Here is a 24,143-nt window from a genome sequence, read left to right on the forward strand (position 1 = left end):
AAATTAATTATAGATAATTATTGATAAACATAGAAAGATCCCAAAGCATTTGTAATTATGCTTGAGGGACTCAGAATCAGAGCAGATAAATATCTTTTAAGCCAATGCTTTGATTAGGAAACAAATGGCAAAATTTGTAAGCTTTCAATTACCATTTAATTTAATTCACTGGTAATTTGTTCAATCAAATAAGTTGTTTCTAAAGCCAAACTATGTATCTTAATTACCGTAATAAATATATTGTAGTTTCCACTTCAGACTAGGAATAAAGTCTTTTTTTTTTTTTATTTTTATTTTTATTTATTTATTTTTTTTTTTTTGAGACGGAGTCTTGCTCTGTCGCCCGGGCTGGAGTGCAGTGGCCGGATCTCAGCTCACTGCAAGCTCCGCCTCCCGGGTTTATGCCATTCTCCTGCCTCAGCCTCCCGAGTAGCTGGGACTACAGGCGCCCGCCACTTTGCCCGGCTAGTTTTTTTGTGTTTTTAGTAGAGACGGGGTTTCACCGTGTTAGCCAGGATGGTCTCGATCTCCTGACCTCGTGATCCGCCCATCTCGGCCTCCCAAAGTGCTGGGATTACAGGCTTGAGCCACCGCGCCCGGCCTAAAGTCTTTTTTTAAACCTTGCCATCTATATGAACTAACCCAGCTACTTAAAAGTTATCTGAATTTAAGAAACTATTCAAATCTGTTATTATAGCATAAAGGCATGTCCTGGCCAGGCATGGTGGCTCACGCCTGTAATCCCAGCACTTTGGGAGGCCAAGGCAGACGGATCACAAGGTCAAGAAATCAAGACCATCCTGGCCAACATGGTGAAACCCCATCTCTACTAAAAATACAAAAATTAGCTGGGCACGGAGGCGCGTGCCTGTAGTCTCAGCTACTTGGGAGAATGGGGCAGGAGAATCGCTTGAACCCAGGAGGCAGAGGTTGCAGTGAGCCAAGATCACGCCACTGCACTCTAGCCTGGTGACAGAGCTAGATTCTACCTTTAAAAAAAAAAAAAAAAAAGGGGGGGCATGTCCTTAACACCTAATTCTAAGGAGCAGAAAATTTAAATTTAAGTCAGTTTGACAATTTCCTAGAAGAGGCCATCCACTGCAGGTCTAGCTTTATTGCCTAACATATTAAATATTTAACTGTATTTGCTATGTAATATCATCAATAATTATAATTTTCAGACATTATTATTCCAAACATGTTCATCTGAGTTACATATGATTCCTTGAGTCAAAACCAGCTCCTCAATATCCTTGTTTATCACAAATGTAGATCTCAGTTGCATGATGAGAACTATCTGAAATACTGTAACATATAGGTGTGATCAAGCCACTCCAGCAAGCCTGTCTATATCTTTATCATAAAACTGCATTTGTGGACAAAGCTCTATACTTTTGTGAAGACGTTCACTTAACCAATGACAGAGTGCATTGTTTATATGTGACTAAGAAACAAGCACTTGTGACAGCTGTGAGGTTTGTTTTACAACATCTAGAAATCTGGAAGAGGATTTAAAAGGAGATTTCTAAAGCGAGTAATTACTTTTGAAATAATTAGTAATTATTGTTACACATTTTGAAATAATTAGTAATTATTCAAATATACTTTAGGAAAAAATAGTAATTATTGTTACACATTTTAATGTCACACTTAAATCTGTATTAGCAGGGCTTTCTAGGACATAACAACTATTCTATTAAACCTGATTCTGAAATGAGGCAGAAAGAACATATTAAAATGATCAAAAGTTTAACAGGCAATTGAAGAAAAGGAATATCAAAAAAAAAAAAAAGCTTAAAACTTATGATACCCAATTAGAATTTTTAAATATAGCCAGTATTCAAAAGACAATATTAAAGTAATAGAAGTCTTAGCCATGTACTATTTTCATAACACACAAGAAAGACATCATTTTTATTTATATTTCCTGTATCAAGTATTTATTTTTTACTCTACTGGGTATACCCTACAGATTTACACAGACCAAAAAAACAAACACCGTTTTCATTGTGATTGCTGCTTACTCCTGTTAGAAGCAGTCGGAGTATTTAGCTGATAATTGTTATGATGAATTGGTATAACTAGATTTAACATACGGTGATTGCTTCTATAAATAATTTAGTCCTCTCAGACATGGAGTTTCTAGAAGATCGGAGCACTGCCAACTGTATGAAAGAAAGGAATCTGTCCATGAGATATCAAGAATAGAGAAACAATAGAATTTGAATACAGATCAAATGTAAATACAGGCATGGTTTGGAAGACTATGTCAACACTTCATTAGAAGGGGACAAAAGGGGAAAACTGAGTGAAAGAAAGAATTTTGTCTTTTGTTTCCACTCTCCTTGACCTGTGCCATGTTCATCAGATGACAGAGGTGCCACAAAGACAGGAAAAGAGAAGAGACTGGGGAAGGGGAGGGAAGAAAGAAAGAAAGATTCAAGGGAAAAAGACATTTGAGTTGGCCCCCTCTATGTAGTGATCATTAATGCCAAACTAGTATAATCAAGTTAATACAAGCAGAATTTATAACAGCTGCAAACTGGAAACAACCTAAACATTCATCAAACAGTATAAAGGATAAGCAGTCATAACCAAACCCTCCAAACATATATATGCTGTTTAATTCCATTCATATAAAGTTCTAAATTAGGCCAAACTAATTAAGCTTTAATTAAGTATTAATGTCAGAAGAGAGAACTCAAACTTAGAAAGTCTTAACCACAGGGCCCTACACATAGCTCTTAATCACAGGGCTACATACAGTGTTTGTTTGGGTTTTTTTTGAGACAGGGTCTCACTGTATTGCCCAGGCTGGAGTGCAGTGGTGCGATTACAGCTCACTGCAGTCTCAACCTCCTGGACACAAGTGATCCTCCCACCTCAGCCCCGCAAGTAGCTGGGACTACAGGCACGTGCCACCACACCCGGCTAATTTTTATATTTTTAGTAGACATGGGGTTTTACAACGTTGCTCAGGCTGATCTCAAACTCAGAGCAGGCAATCCACCTGCCTCAGCCTCCCATAGCACTGGGATTACAGGAGTGAGCCACCGTCTACAGTCATATTTAAAATAGGGGCTCTGTGGGTACATGTCACCAGCTGACTAGTGGGCTTGCCTATAGTGAGACTGGCTGGGCTAATTCCTTACCGCTTGTTCATGCCCCTCCCTCCAGAACTCCCTTGTAAGTTGTGTCTTTAGGTCTTTTCTCTTCGGTTTGCCTGATTCTCCAGAGAAGAATCATCTAACCTCCTGGCTAGAGGGCGTAAGGTATCTGGGAACTGAGTGGGTTTAGTCTCAATTCAACATAGTGTCCTACTTTCAGAAAGGTGCACACTGCTCTCAGCTGTGCGTAATGTCCCCAAGTCTAGATTCCCTCTAGTTCAGCCTCTCCAGAGAGTAAACCTTCAGTGTTCTTCTGGGATTTGAGACAGCAGTTACATGGCTACCTGGTTTTGGGAGAATGGGAGAAAAGGAATTCTGGCTACTTCTTATACAGACTTTCCAGCGAATCTCCTGTTTCGCCCCCATGCACCCTTCCTTTGAGAAGTTATCTTTCTGAAGCTCCTTGGAGTTGAGCACATGACTTGGCTATGTCTTGACTTTCCTTGTTGCTGCTTCGGGTTCCGTTTTCTCTGATCAACCAAGATAGTAACCACTGTTCATTTGCTTTCTAGCTTCTAAAATGTTAATTTTGAGATCTCTCTATTTTGCTTTGTTCTTGTGGGTTTTATTTCTTTTCAGTAATAACTTTTTTATTTCAGTAATTGTGGGGAGATTTTAGGTAAAAAAAGTAAACATACGCATGAGTTCAATATACCCTATTTACTCAAAAGTTAGTGATTATTTCCTTTTTTTTTTTTTTTTGACACAGAGTCTCGCTCTGTCACCCAGGCTGGAGTGCAGTGGTGCAATCTCCACTCACTGCAAGCTCCGCCACCTCACGGGTTCACACCATTCTCCTGCCTCAGCCTCCGGAGAAGCTGGGACTACAGGTGCCCACCACCACGCCCGGCTAATTTTTTTTTGTATTTTTAGTAGAGACGGGGTTTCACTGTGTTCACCAGGATGGTCTCCATCTCCTGACCTCGTGATCCGCCCGCCTCGGCCTCCCAAAGTGCTGGGATTACAGGCGTGAGCCATCACGCCCAGCAGATTATTTCTTATTAAGTTATTTCTTCCATTCTCCAGTAATTTCTGCTAATTCAAGGAATTTAATTTGCTTATGCAAAAAATATATCAGTCTCTTTTTAGTGGGGAAGAGTCCAGTAAAACAGCAAACAAACAAACAAATGGCAAGTGCTCTAATCTTAGCCAAAATAAACTGAGAGATCTTCACAAGAGTTTTCTCTCAGAATTAGCACCAACTACATTCGTAGGTCTTAGTATAAAATAAAATAGAAAAATAAAGCACGTTCAGGATCTGGGAATACTGAATGCCAAATTCAAATGAACGCCTCCAAGTCATGATTTCAACCAATGAAGAAGTACACAACCTCCCCAAAAATAAAAATAAAGGTCAGCACTAGAATGTAATGTAGAACAAATCCCAGCCCTTAGTATGCTGCTCTCCTCTCAATACTCAGTCCCCTATCACCTTTTCCACTATGACTTCTGTGTCCAGGGCACATGGATATCCTTAATTCCTTTATTTCCAGTTATATACAGAGCAGTTTTGACATCTCACTCTCATCTCAAATTCAGGCTGGTCAAAACCAATTTCACCTTCATTGGACTCCATTTATCTCTCAAAGAGAATTCTCCTCCCACCATCCCCATTCTTTCAAGAAGTTCACTATTTTTTTTAACCCTTTGGAGTTTTTGTTAACTCTTTTCCTTTATTTGTTATATACAATTTTCAACAAGTCATTTTATTTATTACTCCAAAATGTCTCCTTAGTGCTCATGATGGTATTACTTTTAATAGTGGAAATTTGGAAATTGTTTAAATATCCCAAATTGGAAAAACAGTTAAGTAAACAATGGTACATCCACAAAACGGACTGTTAGGAACCATTAGAATTATGCTTTTAAAAGATTAATTACAGGAAAGCATGTTTACATCATAATGATAATGAAATAAAAAACAGAATCCAAAACTGCATATATAGTAAGATTTTTTTTAAAAAAAGGTTCAACAAGGAAAAACAGGAAAGAGGCAAAAGGGGAATTTTCTGGGGAGATGGCAATGTTCTAGATCTCATTTGGGGTGATGACTATACAAGCATATATAATTGCTAAATTCACTGAACGTTCATTGCCTAAGATCTGTTCTTCAAATTTTATTGTAAGTTAAGTATATCTAAATTTTTTAAAGGGAAAAAAAGTCATATTAAAAAGAAAAAAAAAAAAACAGAGTAGGAGCAACTTGGCCAAAATGTGGGTAAGGATTGAATTTAAATACTCAAACTATAGGTGATTCTTTGATAAGCGTAGAGAAAAAAAACAGAAGATGGTGAGTTCTTTATATATTCTTAATTTCCTCTTCCTCTGCAATCATCTGACAAACCTAAGACAACAGCCCTCTGCCACAGGCCATCCTGGGTTATATCTGCCAGCCTAATCTTCCTTAAAGGAGCACAGACTTTCTTCACAGGGTCTGGAGAAAAGAAAAGGAAGAATATAATTTCATTTCACCTCCTGTTCAAAAATCCTTACAACTCCCTGCTCGCCATCTACAAGATTAAGTCTAACCTCCTCTGCTTAGTTTGCCAAGCCCTCTCTAATCTAAACTCATCCCTGCCTCTCTCCACCTTACTGCCCACAAATTCTGACCACGAACCCTCTGCTCCCATTCGGCTCCTATTTCAAGATTAAACTTTGCTCAAAATAGGAGGCAACTTTTTACCTGCCGAAACGGTGACAGCAATGTTAAATTAATTATCTCTAGCATCTGTTATCTTCATACAAAACTATCACAGGGAAATGATACTTCACACAGAAATGACTGTATTGCACTCTCTCCAAAATTGGAAATGTTAGCAGTGAGTCCAAAAGTGAAGATTGTTGATATTAAATCTTAGAATCCAAAAATAGAGGTGTAAACACTGCAATAGTCATAGTGCTTACTGTGTATAAATCAGTGCAGAAACCTCCTACCGCCTGGGTTAGCCTCAAGCACTCCCGCCCCACACAGGTTAACCATGTGATACCAAGGCTTTGCTGCATTTCACCATCTGGGGACTGTGGGTCCTAAGTCCTAGAAGGTTACTGAAACTGAATTCAGCGTTTTCTGTAAAAGCCACAGTGCACAAGTTGATAAAACACCACCAACATAAGGCTTTTTTGAGAACACAAATTCTAGATATCTGCTATGAGGACTTCATGGTTCAAAATCAGCTAATGCTCAAAGAAAAATTAAGCCTCTTGAATTGCAAATTTTTTAAAAAGCATACACAAAACATTTGAGGCTCCTGATGTATGTTTCTGACTACTAGGTATGCGTTATTAATTGAAATCACCAAAAATAAACAAGAAAAACTGCCAAAACTAACTGTCACTGTCTCTTATACTCTGTGTCTATGTGCATGTCTCTCTGTGTGTGTGACCTTTCATTCGCAGAAGAAAGCCCTGAGCTAGTCGGTGAGTAATTAAAACACATCTGACCTACATATAACCATTACCATACAACCACATTTAGCACATATAACCATAGGTTCTGTCCACAGATTAACATTCCTCCTTATCCCAAAACTACTGCTTCATAATGAATTGAGTGGGATATGCCTCCAGGGGAGGACAGGACAGCCAGCCCTCCCTGTTGACAGTGACACATAGCTGGCCTCGTCTTAGTTCTTCTGAAGGAAACCAAGAGAGGGAACTAGGGGCAGGAACTGACCACCAACCCTGTGAGCTTACATTTTAAATGTGCTTTAAACACCACTGCCTTCTGATTATTTTACTGCTCAAACAACTGTCAGACATTTGAACCTGAGCAACTCCATCTTGAACAGGGCCTGGGTAAAATAAGGCTGAGACCTGCTGGGCTGCATTCCCAGTAAGTTAAGGTATTTTTAGTCACAGGATGAAACAGGAAGTCGGCACAAGATACAGGTCATAAAGACCTTGCTGATAAAACAGGATGCATAAAGAAGCCAGACAAAACGCACCAAAACCAAGATGGCAAGGAGAGTGACCTCTGGTCGTCCTCACTACTTCACCATGGTACTACATGGTACCACATACCAATGCCATGGCAATGTCAAGAAGTTACCCTATGGGGTCTAAAAGTGGCGGGAGGCGGAACCCTCCGTTCCAGGAATTGCCCATCCCTTTCCTGGAAAACTCATGAATAATCCACCCCTTATTTAGAATATAATCAAGAAGTAACCATAAAAATGGGTAACCATTTTTATGCCTATGGACTAGCCCTTCTTTTATTCCTTTGCTTTCTTAATAAACTTGCTTTCACTTTACTCTATGGACTCACCCCAAATTCTTTCTTATGCAAGATCCAAGAACCCTCTCTTGGGGTCTAGATCGGGACCCCTTTTCAGTAACACAACTACTCTTACTTTACAGAATAGGATATAACACATTTTCCACTTTGTTATTAAGGGTAGCACAAATACAAAACTTAATTTTCCAACAGTTTCTCTACTGTCTACGATTTTTTTTTCCTAATCTGTCTAAGAGAAAAAAGCCAGAAATCCCTGAAAAGTGGCCTGCCTTATTGCAGAGAGTGGTCTATCCTATTCTCCTAAAGCCCTTACCTTCTGCAGGAAGGTCAATTCCGAAGTATTTCAAAGCAGCCCATTTAGCATCTAACATTATCCTCCCAAGACCCCAATCCCTACCTTTCTGAAAAGTATAGAAACATATTTTCCAATAGAGCTTGCTTATCCATTTTGTCAAAAAAACACACTTGTTCTCCAACTTAGCAAATAATTATAACCAGCCCTATTTTTGCTGAGAAATGTATTTTCTTGCGTGTGCTACTCCTGACCCTCCTCACCATGACCCCACCAGCTTTCCCTCTCTACTACTCGGCCAACCCTCACCTCTCTCTATTCATCACTGAAATGGCACTTCTACTCTAGAGTCTTGTGTTTTTGCACCATTTCTCAGAGGCAACTTGCTCCTGAAAAGTCACTGGATAGCGTATTTCTTCTTGTTTTCCTACAGATCAAGTTTGGCTTTAAATACTGGTCAGCAGCCAACTGCCTCCTGGAAATGACCTGCTCATTGTCTGCTTGCCAGATTCTTGCCTCAGGCACTCCTGTCTCTGTGAATTCCACATTGAGGACACTCATTTTCTCAGCTTTTTCCTGCTCATCATGCACCACTGTGGTGTAACCAGCTTTCTTCAAAGAATTAGCCAATAAATTCCTCTCTTTCATTTCTGTGTCTCCTCAGTAGACAGACAGCCAAATCATACAAACTAACACCAAGAGCTGGGATTATCCAAGACCCACATGCACATACCACAAGCAAGATTTCTCACTTTGTCATCCATGTGCTTAATAGATTTTCCCAGAAGCACTGCTTATACCTTTAAACCACATTTTCTGCTTCAAGGTTAAATTGAAAGGTGGGAGAAAAGAAAAACCAAAACTTGAATGCAGTACTGTAACTCACCCTGCAAAATTCTGCTGCTAGCCACTGGGGGAAGGGGTAGAGACAGGGAGTATTCTCATTACAGTGAGATGATATTATTGGATATATCAGTGCCAGACAAGTCACAGCTGTCAAACAATTTTAAGTATATTAAAAACTCTAAACAACCTTTAAAGCAGTTAAGCCAGAAGGACTACAGCTTGTAAATGAAGCAAACAGCAATCTCGAGTAGCTCAGTGGCTTCCTGAGTAAAAACCCTCTCTTTAGCACATTTAAATTAAAACTAAACACTTTAAAATCCCTGTCAGATTCCTTAAGAGAGAATGCCTGCAGGAGAGAAATGCTAAATTATTACTAGAGTGGGGACATGAATATGCAAGTATATGAGGAAAAATTCATTTAGATGAACTTAGGGCAGTATATATACAAATGTATATATAACTATAAACACACGGGCATATGCAGATTCACAGGGAATTCTCCCAAAAAAAAAAAAAAAAAGATATGAAAATAAAACTTCGTAGAGAGTTTGAAATCAATAGACAGACAAAAGATATGGAAAGTCATCTGAAAAAGACAAAAAAAGCTTTCAGGTTAGCAAGACTTCATTGTAACCAGAAAAATGTATTAACCAAAATAAAGAGACAGGTAAGTCTACCGGGGTGCTAGACGTGGTCCCATGAATAATGATAATAATGATATGGCTACTTTAACAATGCTTACCACAGTGCTAAGCATTGTTCATAAATTAATTTTCAAAACAACCTTATAGAGTTACAGTACAATAACAAGCTTAGAGGGCTGAGACTCACCCAGAATCACATAGTTCAGTAAGTGGCCAGACTGGGTCCTTGTCTGTTTGTCTATGTCACTGACCCAGGAAGGACAATAAAAAGGAAAAGCAGGCTGTACACACACAAGTGCTTCCAAGGATTAGGATGCCCATCAGGGAGATGAAGGTATGTCTGAATCATCTAATTAACTCCCCTTGCTCCAAATCTAGGCTAACCAACCAACCTAAGGATTCCTTGGCAGCTCGCATAATTTGCTGCAGGCAGAGAAGGCACAGTTCAAACATACACAAACAGCTACCCACTGAGCAGTGCCCTTCTCACTCTGAATTCATACACTGGCACTTTCAATTTCCATATGTTTTCTGTGGGTCCTACCAATTCAACACAAACAAGACTGCAAGGTGGGGCCCCTCTATGATGCACAGGTAAGGTATCACCACACCAATGTTACCACATAAGGAGCAGGCAGAGGAGCCTGATTTTTGGATGGTGGGGCAGAGAGAGAAGTGGAGTGGGAAAGCACATGAACTCGGGGGACTGCAGTCTGGGTGGAAGAGAGGGGTGTTCTGAAATACACGGCCTTCCTCCTGGGCTTCTCCTTACCTCCTCAATCACTATATACTTTCCCAGACTGGGAAGAAGTGGTAGGGTAGACAGAAAAGTTGAGAAGCAGCGTTAACAATTCAAGAATAACACAAAGGCCACGTAAAGCTATTATACAGGGCAGCAGAAGTGGTAGGGGAGAGGGAGTAAAGAAGAAACTGTTCTTAAGCAAAAAAAAAAAATGAACATTTAACCCCAGAGCATACTATGTGGTCTGGCCTTGTCAGAAGCAGCAAAATACAAGGAAGGGCTTAAATCAAAGGCCTTTTTACCTATTTAGAAGAGCTCAAGAAAAAAACATAGTACAGAGGCAAAACTCCAACTTTTAGGAGTTTTAGTCCTCATTCCTATTGGAAAGAATAATTCCAGTAAAGCATTACGGCTTAGCATTTAAGAGTATGAGTTCCGGGCCAGGCACGGTGGCTCATGCCTGTAATCCCAGCACTTTGGGAGCCTGAGGCAGGCGGATCACGAGCTCAGGAGATCAAGACCATCCAGGCTAACACGGTAAAACCCCGTCTCTACTAAAAAATCCAAAAACAAACAAAAAAAAAAAATTAGCCGGGTTTGGTGGCGAGCGCCTGTAGTCCCAGCTACTTGGGAGGCTGAGGCAGGAGAATGGCGTGAACCCGGGAAGCAGAGCTTGCAGGGAGCCGAGATTGCGCCACTGCACTCTGCCTGTGGGATAGAGTGAGACTCTGTCTCAGAAAAAAAAAAAAAAAAAAAGAGTATGGGTTCTGGAACCAGATCACCGAGGTTCAAATCTCAATCACCCAGGTGAGTGGCTCTGGACAAGTTTCTTAACCTCTCTCTTCCTTTACCTTATCTATAAAATGATATTTATTATGATACTACCTATGTCACAGGTGGTTCTCATTCAATGTGAAGATTGAATTAACTCAGACATTGCAGTTCCTGCAGATTTTTATGCAGGTAACAATGGAAGGCATACAGGTGCTAGCCATCTTCTTTCATTAGTACACACCTTTGTGAAGAGACTCTAAGGATTAAGTATATGGCCACAAGTCTAAATTGTGTAACTTTACAACAATCTACCTAAATTCACACCATATAAAACAAAAAATCTGAACAGTCAGACATGTATTTAAGATACTGAGTTCACTACCAAAAGCCTTCCCACAGAGAAACTCTAGCCCAAATGGTTTCACTGGTAAAATCATTCTAACAACTTCATTTTTCATCTTTAGTTACCGCCAGAAATGGGAGGACCCCATTTCCAATCTTTTTTTCCAAGTGAGCAACACCCAGCATAGACATTTACTGCACGCAGGGTAAAATCATGCTTAAACCATTTCTGAGTCACATGTACCTTTGAAAATTTGAGCAAAAGAAAGTTATTTTCTCCTATAAAAATACACAGAACACGGTCAGGCGCGGTAGCTCACGCCTGTAATCCCAGCACTTTGGGATGCTGAGGTGGGCAGATCATGAGGACAGGAGCTCGAGACCATCCTGGCTAATACGGTGAAACCCTGTCTCTACTAAAAATACCAGTCTGGGCGACAGAGCAAGATTCTGTCTCAAAAAAATAATAATAATAAAAAATAAAAAATACACAGAACACACAACATTTTGCAGTTAACATCAGAGGGTTCAGTGACCCCAAGAAATCCATCTATGGGCACCCCAAGCTGCTAAATCAATACCATTAAATGAGCTTTAACTGGATTAGCACAGAGTGACAGTGTAAGATGGGAATTGAGGAAGTACAGACCAGGTTCCCTACCCTTTGAAAAATTATGAATGCTAACAATCTGTTCCTAACCTTGAGCAGTAAATTCCTCCTGATTTCGTTCTACAAATGTCTTTGGGAGATCTCATTATCATATCCTTAAATTATTTCCTTTGTACCAAGGAATTCTTTAATTTCTAATCTAATTCTCAGGTCTTACCTTTTACGCTTATCCTATCCTTCAAATTTCTCACCAGCTTCAGTTATTAAGTACACTTCTCAGATATCACTCAATTCTCTTCCATTATGTATAATTCTAATATTATAAGCAGTCCACCCTCACCTACCCACCCCCAATGGCTCTTATGCTATTAATGCATATCTACAAATCTTATCTCCTTTGGATCTAAAGAGTCACCTCCAAGGCAGATTCTGGCCGGGATGTATACAGTAGTCCCCGCCTTATCTGTGGTTTGACTTCCCATGGTTTCAGTCACCCATGGAATAAGTACAATAAGATATTTTGAGAGAGAGAGAAAGAGAGAGAGAGACAGAGACAGAGAGAGACAGAGAAGGAAGAGGGAGACCATATTTACATAACTTTTATTACAGTATATTGTTATAACTATTCTATTTTACTGTTACTGTTAATCTCTTACTGTGACTAATTTATAAATTAAACTTTATCATAGGTATGCATGTATAGGGGAAAACATAGGATATACGTATGGGATTCAGTACTATCCACAGTTTCAGGCATCCCTGGGGGTCTTGGAACATATTCCCACAGTTAAGGGGGGACTATCATGGTTATATTCTTTATCAGACGCAGGAAGATGAAAAATGGAAATTTCATATTCCCCCCCTCCAGTAGCTATCATTCCAAGGCTACTTTTAGATAGTTGTTATTTTATTAAAAGAAACTCTGCCCTTCAGCTACTAATGTAGCGAGCTTAACCAAGCACTACTAAGAGTACATGTGGACAGACTCTGAGATATTTAATTGCAACTTCATAATTTTCTACAAAGTCATATTATTGTATTAAGAGGCTAACCAGAGCTCTGGTTTCCAGGTAAATCAAACAATGTATTTTAAAAAAAAAAAAAAAGCACTAGATAACCAAGTGACATAATATGAGAGTGGGAAAAAACAAAGCTGATGGTGGCCAAGAAACAATGTAAAAAACTCAAAGAAAGACCTCAATAGCAAAGAAGGAAAAACCAATGAATATATTTTATCTTAAAACTAAATTAGCTTTGGAAAATTACATATTCTACCATTTGAAGTATAACCAGAGATTATACCTCTGGTATATATTGAAGCAGACTTTGAAACCAAAAAAAGCCAAGTCCTAGAGACAAAATATATAAATAATAACAGCAAATATCAGTGTGACAAGGTTGTATACTTTTTGTAGGAGAGAAGTGACAGAATTTTACTCTAATGAAGACAGTACACCCAAAGTGTGAGCAATTATTATCTACAGTCATCATCTCAACCTCTTGATTTTGTAATCCACTCTTCAACCCGCTAGCTCCCACCTGTACCACTGCACTGAAACAATGATTCACTGGTATCATCTAAAGTTCCTTCATTGTTCTTTCCCTCCCTCCCCTGCCCTACTCCCATTCTGATAACTACCGATTTCCACCCCCTACTTTCCATATCTAGGTCTCCCATCGGAACCTCAACATTAACTCATCAAAAACCAACTCCTCAGCTTCCATCCAAAGCCTGCTCTCCCTACTGCTGTACCTTTCCCAAACAACAGCACCACACCACAAACCACTCAACTGCCAAAGCTATCCGAGACTCCTTCCTCTCTCACATTCCAAAAGTTCACAGAAGTGCTAATAAGCGGCATCAATTATACCTCCTAGGTGAATCTCAAATGCTCCTTTCCTCTCCTTCTCTACTTCCACGCCTGCAGTTTACTTAGGCCCTCCACAATTTCTCCATTAAAGCAGTCTCCTAATTGATTCCTCTCTGCCTTCAATCTCAGCCTCCTCCAATCTCTCCGTCCCACTGCCACTGAAATACAAATCTGACCATGTCACTCTCCCACATAGAACCTTTCAACCGTTGTCAGTGAGGTTCTTTCAGACTCTGGCCACATCCACATCTTCAGCTGCCATCATTTACCTCCTCCTACTCTCCAACACACATACACACATAACACTGTAACAACATAGCATGACTGTGTTTCCCTGTATATATCATGTGGTTTGAGAATTCCTTTGCATCACATAATTCTCTTTAAGTTCAGCCACATTCATCTTTTAATACCCTACTGAGGCTATAATCATTCTGTCAAGCCTTCCTTAACCACCCTTCTATCTACCTTCATATCCCTTTACTCCTTCCTTGCCTTGTATAGACTTTATTACTACACATATGACATTATCTCGTTACTGTTCACATGAGTATTCCCTCTACCAGATTTTGAGCTCACTGGCAAAGTGAAGTCCTGTCTTTTTTATCAGCAAAATGTCAAAGTGTGACACTGAGTCATTTAAATAAACATTAAGAATTAACTAAAACAATGTCTTCACCCATGAGATTTCATCTCACATTTGAAGTATCCCCAAAAGAAACATTTTCGAGAAAAGAAGATGGATGTGCAAATATAAAGAGTATAAAATATACAGAGTTCAAGCTCAGGTAAATAAAAATTTACACAAGGTGATTTGGAAAGCCAGAAATTCCAAGAAATCTTTCAAATGGATACATAACAACAAAACCAAAAAGGCATTAGCATAATATGGTTAAAAAATATATGCCTCAGGGATAGACACCTGACACTTGAAATGATGTGAAGCAGAATGCAGCAAAGCCTAAAGGAGCTGGAAGTCCTGATTTTCATTTTTCATCAGATATGACTCCGGGAGACCCCATGAGAAATACATCAAACAAACTACTTTCCAAAGCAACTACGTTGCACAATGGCCTGTAAACTTTAAGAAAGGCGTAATCCATTCAAAATTTCTTAGACTGTGTTGATCAAAAGAGTTGTTAGTTTTCAGAGATGGAAAGATGTGAGGGATTCATCATCAACTCCCTCCATTTATAACAGAAGAAACTGAGGCTTAGAGAGAGAATTACTTACTCAAGTTCTTACCACTAGTTAAGCGGAAGATGAGAAATGAAGACAGTGGCTTCCATGTTCTCTGTCTGGTACCCTTTCCACTACCCACTCTACTCTTCTACAGGTAAGTTACGGGCTATTTTGCTTTACAGGCATACCTCAGATACATTATAGGATCAGTTCCAGACCACCACAGAGACCATCTCAATAAAGTAGCCACACAAACTTTTTGGCTTCCCCGTGCATGTAAAAGTTGTGTTTACAATACACTGTAGTCTATAAAGTGCGCAATAGCTTCATGTCTAAAAAAACAAAAACGGACATACCTTAATTTAAAAATACTTTATTGCTAAAAAATGCTAACAATCATCTGAACCTTCAGCGAGTTGTAATCTTTTTTGCTGGTGGAAGGTCTTGCCTTCATGTTGATGGCTGCTGACTCATCATAGTGGTGGTTGCTGAAGGCTGAGGTGGCTGTGGCAATTTCTTAAAATAAGATGACAATGAGGCCGGGCATGGTGGCTCACGCCTGTAATCCCAGCACTTTGGGAGGCCGAGGCGGGCAGATCACAAAGTCAGGAGTTCAAGACCAGCCTGGCCAACATGGTGAAACCCCATCTCTACTAAAATACAAAAATTAGCTGAGCATGGTGGTAAGCACCTGTAATCCCAGCTACTTGGGAGGCTAAGGCAGGAGAATCGCTTGAACCCAGGAGGTGGAGCTTGCAGTGAGCGGAGACTGTGCCACTGCACTCCAGCCTGGGCAACAGGGTGAGACTCTGTCTCCAAAAAAAAAAAAAAAAAGACAATGAAGTTTGTGGCTTTGATTGACTCTTCCTTTCATGAAAGATTTATCTGTAGCATGTGATACTGTCTGACAGCATTTTATCCACAATGGAACTTCTTTTAAAATTAGAGTCAATCCTCTCAAACCCCACCACTACTTGATCAACTAAGTTTATGCAATGTTCTAAATCCTTTGTTGTCATTTCAACACTGTTCACAGCATTTTCAGGAGTTGATCCCCTCTCAAGAAACCACTCTCTTTGCTTATCCATAAGAAGCAACTCCTCATTCGTTGAGGACTGATCATGAGATTGCAGCAATTCAGTCAAATCTTCAGGCTCCACTTCTCATTCTAGTTCTCTTGCTATTCCCATCACATCTGCAGCTATTCTCTCTATTGAAGTCGAACCTCTCAAGGTCATCCATGAGGGTTGGAATCAATCCCTTCCAAACTCCTGTTAATGCTGATATTTCGACTTCCTCCTGTGAATCACAAATGTTCCAAATGGCACCTAGAATGGTGAATCCTTTTCAGAAGGTTTTTGATTTGTTTTGCCCAGATCCATCAGTGGAATTACTATCTATGGCAGCTACAGCCTTAAGAAATGAATTTCTTAAATAAGAAGACTTGAAAATCAGAATTACTCCTTGACCCATGAGCTGAAGATTGGATGGTGTGTCAGCAGGCATGAAAACATTTGGCCAGGTGCGGTGGCTCACGCCTGTAATCCCAGCACTTTGGGAAGCAGGCTGAGGCGGGTGGATCACGAGGTCAGGAAATCGAGACCATCCTGGCTTACATGGTGAAACCCTGCCTCTACTAAAAATACAAAAAATTAGCCGGGTGTGGTGGCGGGCGCCTGTAGTCCCAGTTACTCGGGAGGCTGAGGCAGGAGAATGGTGTGAACCCGGGAGATGGAGCTTGCAGTGAGCCGAGATCGTGCCACTGCACTCCAGCCTGGGCGACAGAGGGAGACTCCGTCTCGGGAAAAAAAAAAAAGACAGGACAGGACAGGAAAAAAGGAAAGGACAGGAAAGGACAGGAAAGGACAGGACAGGACAGGACAGGACAGGACAGGACAGGACAGGACAGGAAAGGAAAGGAAAGGAAAGGAAAGGAAAGGAAAGGAAAGGAAAGGAAACAACATTCATCTCCTTGTATATCTCCATTAGAGCTCTTGGGTAACCAAGTGGATAGCCAATGAGTAGTAATATTTTGGGGAAAAAGAAAAACAAAATGTTTTTGTGAGCAGTGGGCCTCAACAGTGAATACAGAATATTTGGTAGACCATGCATAAACTGAGGTGTTGCCATCTAGGCTTTGCTGTTCCATTTACAGAGCACAGGCAGGGTGGATTTACGTGGTTGTTAGACACCCTAAGATTTTCAGAATGGTAAATGAGCACTGGCTTCAACTTAAGTCACACCAGCAGCATTAAGTTCCTAACAAGAGAGTCAGCCTGGCCCTAGCTTTGGCATTGATTTCTCCTCTGCAGCTGTAAAAGTCACAGATGGCAACATCTTCTAAGAGATGGTTGTTTCACCTACATTGAAACTCTTGTTTGTGTAGCCACCTTCATCAATGTCTCAGCTAAATCTTCTGGAAAACTTGCTGCAGCTTCAGCTTCTACAACAGCACTTGGTGCTTCACCTTGTACTTTTATGTTAGAGAGATGGCTATTTTCCTTCAACCTCATAAGCCAACCAAGCTCTGCTACTGTCCAACTTTTCTTCTGCAGCTTCCTCAACTCTCTCAGCCTTCATACAATTGAAGAGAGCCAAGGCCTTGCTCTGGGTTAGGCTTTGGCATAAGGAATGTTGTGGCTGGTTTGATATTCTATCCAGACCACTGAAACTTTCTCAATTATCAGCAACAAGGTTGTTTTACTGTCTTATCATTCATGTGTTCACTGGAGTAGCAATTTTAATTTCCTTCAAGAACTTTACCTTTAAATTCACAACTTGTCTAACAGTCTGATGCAAGAGGCCTAGCTTTTGGTCTGTTTCAGCTTTTGACATGCCTTCCTCACTAAGCTAAACCATTTCTAGCTTTTGATTTAAAATGAGAGATATGTGACTCTTCCTTTCACTGGAACACTCGAAGGCCATTATAGGGTTATTAATTGGCCTAATTTCAATACTGTTGTGTCTCGGGGAATAGGGAGGCCTGAGAAGAGGGACAGAGGCTGAGAAACAGCCGCTCGGCGGAGCAGTCAGAACACATACAACATTTATCGATTAAGTATGCTGTAGGGGCCCATTTCATGGTGTCCCAAAGCAATTAAAATAGCAACTTCAAAGATCTCTCATCACAGATCACTATAACAGATACAGCAACAATGCAAAAGTTTGCAATATTGCAAGAATTATCAATCTGTGGCACAGAGATATGAAAGGGGCATATGTTGTTGGAAAAAATGGCACCGACAGTTTTGTTCCACACAAGGTTGCCACAAACCTTCAATTTGTTTGAGCGCAGTGGCTCACGCCTGTAATCCCAGCACTTTGGGAGGCCAAGGCGGGTGGATCACGAGGTCAGGAGTTCAAGACCAGCCTGACCAACACAGTAAAACCCCATCTCTACTAAAAATACAAAAATAAGGCAGGTGTGGTGGCACTTGCCTATAATCCCAGCTACTCAGGAGGCTGAGGCAGGAGAACTGCTTAAACCCAAGAAGCGGAGGTTGCAGTGAGCTGAGATTGCATCACTGCACTCCAGCCTGGGCGACAGAGACTTCATCTCAAAAAAAAAAAAAAAAAAAAAAAAAAAAGGCAACCCCCCCCAATATCTGTGAAGGGCAATAAAACGAGGTGTGCATGTGATTTGTTTACACCCATAAGAGTTGCTTTTCTACTCCGTCTCAAAAAAAAAAAAAAAAAAAAAAAAAAAAAAAAAAAAAAAAAAAAAAAAGGGTTGCTTTTCTGTCCCAATTCTAGTAGTCTGTAGGTGGTATCCAGACTTCATTTAAACGTTAAAAATGGTTTCCACAACACATAGATTGTTTTTATCTGTTACTCTTTTCTTCCCCTAACAGGAATACCAGTTCTCAAAGTATAAGTCCCATCAAGATGGATCAAAAGCTAATGCTGATACTGTAACATGCCATTATACATCATTACTCATCCTGGTTTGCAAAACCCATCTACCGCTTCATTAATATTTCATAAAAAACACTACCATTTCCCTCACTAATTCTAGTGAAGTGATTTTGTTTTACAGTAACATGAAAGAGAAATCGGTGGGGACAGCGATTACCCAACAGCCAGGATCGTCTCGGAACTAGAGAACTTAAGAACCACTGTGGCAATGGAATAAAACACATCTCACTGACGGAGTATTTTAAGCACAAAGAGTTAACAGTGGGTTCCACCAAAAATTGTAAAATCAAGTATCTAATAAAATCATTGAAATGTAAAAAACAAATTTATTGAATACTTGCCACATGTTAGAGACTGTTTTAAAACTTTTACAAATACTGTCGCTAATCCTCACAAAATCCCCCAAAGGCAGGTATTACACAAATTAGGAAAGTGAGCAGCGCCAGGATGTATATACACAATGGGCTTAGAGGTGGCAAAATAGAAGGGAATGAGAGCACCAAGTGGGACATGGTTCCAGTTTTCCTTACAGAACAGTAAGCACACATTCTCTGGACTGTATATGTATGTGAGGTGCTGAGTACCCTGACATGCAAACAAAAGCATAAGCATGTTACTTAGGTGGAATATTTACAGAGGGGTTGGGAAAACTATGGCTACCCTCCCCCCACCCTATATACCTCTTAGCACCGCACAAAAATGGAGGACCCCATAGTTAAAGTAACTTGCTCACATTGATATAAGCAAGTATGGCCAGAGCTGGCATTTGAACCCAGGTCTGTAAGGTTCCAAAGCCTTGTCTTTTTCTTTCTTTCTTTCTTTCTTTCTTTTGAGATGGAGTCTTGCTCTGTTGCCCAGGCTGGAATACAGTGGCATGATCTCAGCTCACTGCAACCTCCACCACCCAGGTTCAAGTGATTCTCCTGCCTCAGCCTCCCATGTAGCTGGGATTATAGGGATGTGCCACCATGCCGGGGTAATTTTTGTATTTTTAGTACAGACAGGGTTTCACCATGTTGGACAGGCTGGTCTCAAACTCCTGGCCTCAAGTGATCCACGCATCTCAGCCTCCCAAAGTGCTAGGCTTACAGGCGTGAGCCACCACACCCAGCACCTTGTCTCTTTCTACTCTATCATAATATCCCCTTTTCTGTAAATGCTCCAGAGTGTCTAAGTACCAGATATAATTAGTAGCTAACAATTTCAGAAATCACCAAATATGAAAAATAAGTTATACTTCTAAGAAGGCTAAACTACCATCTAGAATTTTCTAATGCCCTAGAACAGCACTTACACTAACAGATTCAATGACTCCTAAGGCAAAGCTCTAGTGTATTTTAAAACACATACAAATGGGAGTCTCTTTTTTTGCCTGGAGAACAGGGAGGAAAAGAGGGAAAAGAGGGGAGGTCTCCCTTAGGAGACCAAAGCTGGTTTAAGACCAAGCTGGTCCATATGAATCACAGAATTTTTGGATTATGCTAAACACTCAGTTTAAAATCTGGGTATAATCCAATGACATCCAACATCTTAATCATAATTTGAGAGACTGAAATGCCTACATTTTAAGGAGGAATTCATTCATTTAATAAATTTCAAGAAGACCTGGACTAGGTAGGAGGTATTATGGATGCCACAGAGATGTGCAGGACACAGTTCCTTCTTGGGAGTGCTTACATCTAATTAGAAAAATCAGATAAATATGTGAAAAGACAAAAAAAAAGTAGCAAACGAACAAATTCCCAAAATGGCGAGTTGCCAAGAAGCAGACAAACTGAAGGAAGGAAAAAGCACTGTGTTTTTTCAGGAAACAAAAGTAGCACTTTAAGTCAGCCCTTGAAGGGAAAATGAGAATCAGAACTAGAGGTGAAGGAGTGGGGAATACGTGAAAGTCCAGAAAGAGGGAAATAAAGAAAGGCTATTTAAATCAAATCAATACCAAATGTTGGTGAGGATGTGGAGCAGCAGAAATTCTCATTCACTGCTGGTAGGAATGCAAAATAGTACCACTACCCTGGAAGACAGTTTGGCAGTTTCTTATAAAACTAAACATACTCATTACCTACAACAAGTAATAAAAGTAAATGCAAATTTAAAAAAACTAAACATACTCTTACCATACAATACATAGAGCAATCACACTCCTTGGTATTTACCTGAAGGAGCTGAAATCTTATGTTCATAAAAAAACTTGTACACGGATATTTATATTAGCTTTATCCATAATTGCCAAAACTGGGAAGCAACTAAAATGTCCTTCAGTAGGTGAATGGATAAACTATGGTACATTCAACCAATAAAATGTTATTCAACACTAAACTAAATGAGCTATCAAGTCTTGAAAAGACATGAAGGAACCTTAAGTGCATATCACTAAGTAAAAGAAGCCCATCTGAAAAGAGTACATGCTATGTGATTCCAACTATATGACAGTCTGGAAAAAGCAAAATTATGGAGACAGTAAAAAGATCAGTGGTTGCTAGGGAGTTGAAGGTGGTGGGTGATGAAGAAGTGGAGCACAGAGGATTTTCAGGGCAGTGATGTATGGTATGTAGGGTACTATAATGGTGGATACACATCATTACACATTTGTCTAAACTCATAGAATGTCCAACACCAAGAATGAGCCCTAATGTGAACTACGAACTCTGGGTGATAATGATGTGTCAATGTAGGATCATCAATTGTAACAAATGTACCACTCTGGTGGGAGTTGGGGGGAGGTGTTGATAATGGGGGAAGCTGTGCTTGTGTATGGACAGGGGCATATGAGAAATCTCTGTACTTTCCTCTCAATTGTGCTGTGAACCTAAAACTGCTCTTAAAAAATTAAATTTTCAAAAATAAATATACAGATGTCCTCATAGAAAGGCAAACTGATGTGTGTATAAGGATATTCATAGAATACTGCTTAAATACGGTACATTCACATAATAAATATTATGCAGCTATAAAAAGAATATGGGAACTTTATATGTACTGAAATATATATTGCTAAGTGAAAAAGCAAGGTACAGAAAATGTGTAGTGTACCACCATTTGTGTGCTTACAAAAAATATTTATATATATGTTTGCATATACTTATATATTCATGAACTATTTATAGAAAGATACAGAAGAAAGTCATAACCAATACCTCTGTTGGCTGATGATACAGGTAGGCTAAAACCAGGGACTGTGCTCTGCAGAAGGCAGGTAGACTAGAGAAGATCCTCTGCATCAAATTAAGAGGTTTAGATAGCATGCAAACTCAAGAGCAAGGTTTCTCAACAGTGGCACTTGTGACATTTGGGGCCAGGTAATTCTTTATTGTGGGAGCCACTCTGTACATTGTAAAATATTTACCAGTATCTCCGGCCTCTCCCACTAGATGTTGGTAGTACTCTCCTCCCACATCTAGTTGTGACTACCAAAAATGTCTCTAGACATTGACAAATGTCCCCTGTAGGGCAAACATCACACCTGGTTGAGAAGCACTGCTCAAGGGCCACACGGTCATCTTTAACCTACAAAACATTCTAGTGCTACATTCCTGTAAATTAACAACAAATCCAATACACACTCAGATATAGATCTGAGGAATATATTAGGCATCATTTTCAGATGACCTTCATATATCAGCCACAGTTTCTCACGCTGAGATCATTCAAGTCCCTTTGCAAATCTGAACTATCATTTTTAAACATATCTACTCCATCACAAAAGTCTCTTTTCTGCATTGGTTGAATACAAATGATAAGGAACTAAATACAAAAGCCAGGCAGACATTCAGCAGTACACAGAGAGTGTGCCAGATCCTGCAATGGGCTCCTGAATGATGCACCGACCTTAAGGGATCTCTGTGGCTATTTCACCAGTCAGTAGACCAGCCTCCCCACCCTGCAAGCCCATCCCCAAATAGCATGCACTCTCCAGCTCCAAGATCTTCTGGGATGCCAAGGAAGGCAACTCTCCCACAGAAATCTATCAGAAAAATCACATTTTGGCTCAGCTTTTGAAAAACGAAAATAATTGTTCACACAATAAGAACGTAATTACTCATATTATGTTAATAATGTTTTTTCTTGTAACTCCTAATGACCACACAAAATCTAAGACACTATTCAAAAGTCATGAAAGGTATCAACCCTGACTTCAAGGAGATTATAAAGAGAAGGGTTAGTCAAGAGGGGCTTAATTTTATTAAGCATAAAGCCATTTCTAATATACCACAATGAATAAGATTTAAAAAAAAAAAAAAAGCTATCCAACAGGCTTGAATATTTTTCAAACACGGATCTAAGACTTTTGTTATTTTCCTGTGTCTTTTCTTTTGCCAAAGCCAGAAATCCAATAACACCCTGGCAATCTTGGCTTCATATGTTGAAGTAATTCATTGCTTCAGCACTGTCGTAGTTGAAAGTTCTGGATTTCGTTCTCAGGAAATCATGCTCTTCAAATTCTAGCACTGTGCCGACTACTTTTGCTTAGCTCTCCAAAGGTTGGCTCTCATTTGTGGAGTTGACCTCCAATGACCTCACTCTTGCAATATATACACCTGTGAGTCACTATGGAAGATGCTTAAAAGTGTCCGCGGAGAAAAAAAGAAACTCACCATTCTAACTACTTCAGGGTAAGTCTGCTCTGTCAAACAGCCTCTGCTTATTGTAATGTAGTCCACCAGTTCATTAAGAGTGGAGCGCTTGTATTCTTTCATTTTAAGATCAGATAGCGTGTCCATGAAGTCAAAAATGACACAGCACTGCTGAAGTTTCTTTAGGAACAGTTCAGGCTGCTCTGAGGATGGAACGTCTAAGAAAAAAAAAGGAAATGGTGTAAGTCTGTCATCAATTTCCAGGTAACAGGAATTCTCTGTGAAAGTTACTTCAAAGGCAAGCTCAAAAAAAATAAGAATTCACATGACAACAGTGTTCTTTTTCACAGTCACACATGGTTGGGAGGGGATACCGTATCTACTACTTCAGTGACCTTGTCTTTGGAAACTACATTTTACCAACAAAATTGACTGTATTTGCTATTCCACAACCAAGGATTGACCAAAATCCCAAAAGACTTTACAAGGTTGATGCAAATTTTAACCAAAAACACCCCAATGTCAATACCTTTAAATCTAAAAACACTGAAAAAGGTCAAACCTTCCCTTATAAGAAAGCTTTCGCTGTTGGTTTAAATTAGTTTTACTAAAACATTTCAAAGCAGAAATGTCAGTCGATTCATTTTAATTTCATGCTGACATCCTTGGTATTTAAAGCTATTGTTGTGTGTTTATATTTTTTTGTTTTGTTTTGGCTTGATCTGTATGAAGTTTCTTTGTGAAAGAAACCTGAAAAATCTACAAAATGAAACAATACCAACTCTCAAAAAGAGCACACCAGTAACAGGAAAATAAGAGTAAATGCCACATCAATCTACATTCTCTTTTTACCCATCTTCTTGTACTGTGAGAGAAAACCACTAACATCTTATATTAATATGTTCCCAGAATGGACATCTGCTCTTTTCCCACAAACAGCAGGTCAGACA

The 24,143-nt window shown here is 39.7% G+C and overlaps 1 protein-coding gene across 4 annotated transcripts in view; it reads right to left on the bottom strand.

Moving 5' to 3' along the window:
- Positions 1 to 24,143, bottom strand: part of PPP2R5E (protein phosphatase 2 regulatory subunit B'epsilon) — a 170,757-nt gene that overhangs the window by 59,605 nt on the left and 87,009 nt on the right. For all 4 annotated transcript variants that reach the window (XM_007986919.3, XM_007986920.3, XM_007986918.3 and 1 more), the window contains one exon: positions 23,215 to 23,411. In XM_007986919.3, the coding sequence (XP_007985110.1) occupies positions 23,215 to 23,411 (197 nt within the window). The remainder of the gene's footprint in view (positions 1 to 23,214; positions 23,412 to 24,143) is intronic.

The sequence above is a fragment of the Chlorocebus sabaeus genome, chromosome 24 (assembly GCF_047675955.1).
Source record: "Chlorocebus sabaeus isolate Y175 chromosome 24, mChlSab1.0.hap1, whole genome shotgun sequence".
In the NCBI taxonomy this organism is placed as follows: Eukaryota; Metazoa; Chordata; class Mammalia; order Primates; family Cercopithecidae; genus Chlorocebus; species Chlorocebus sabaeus.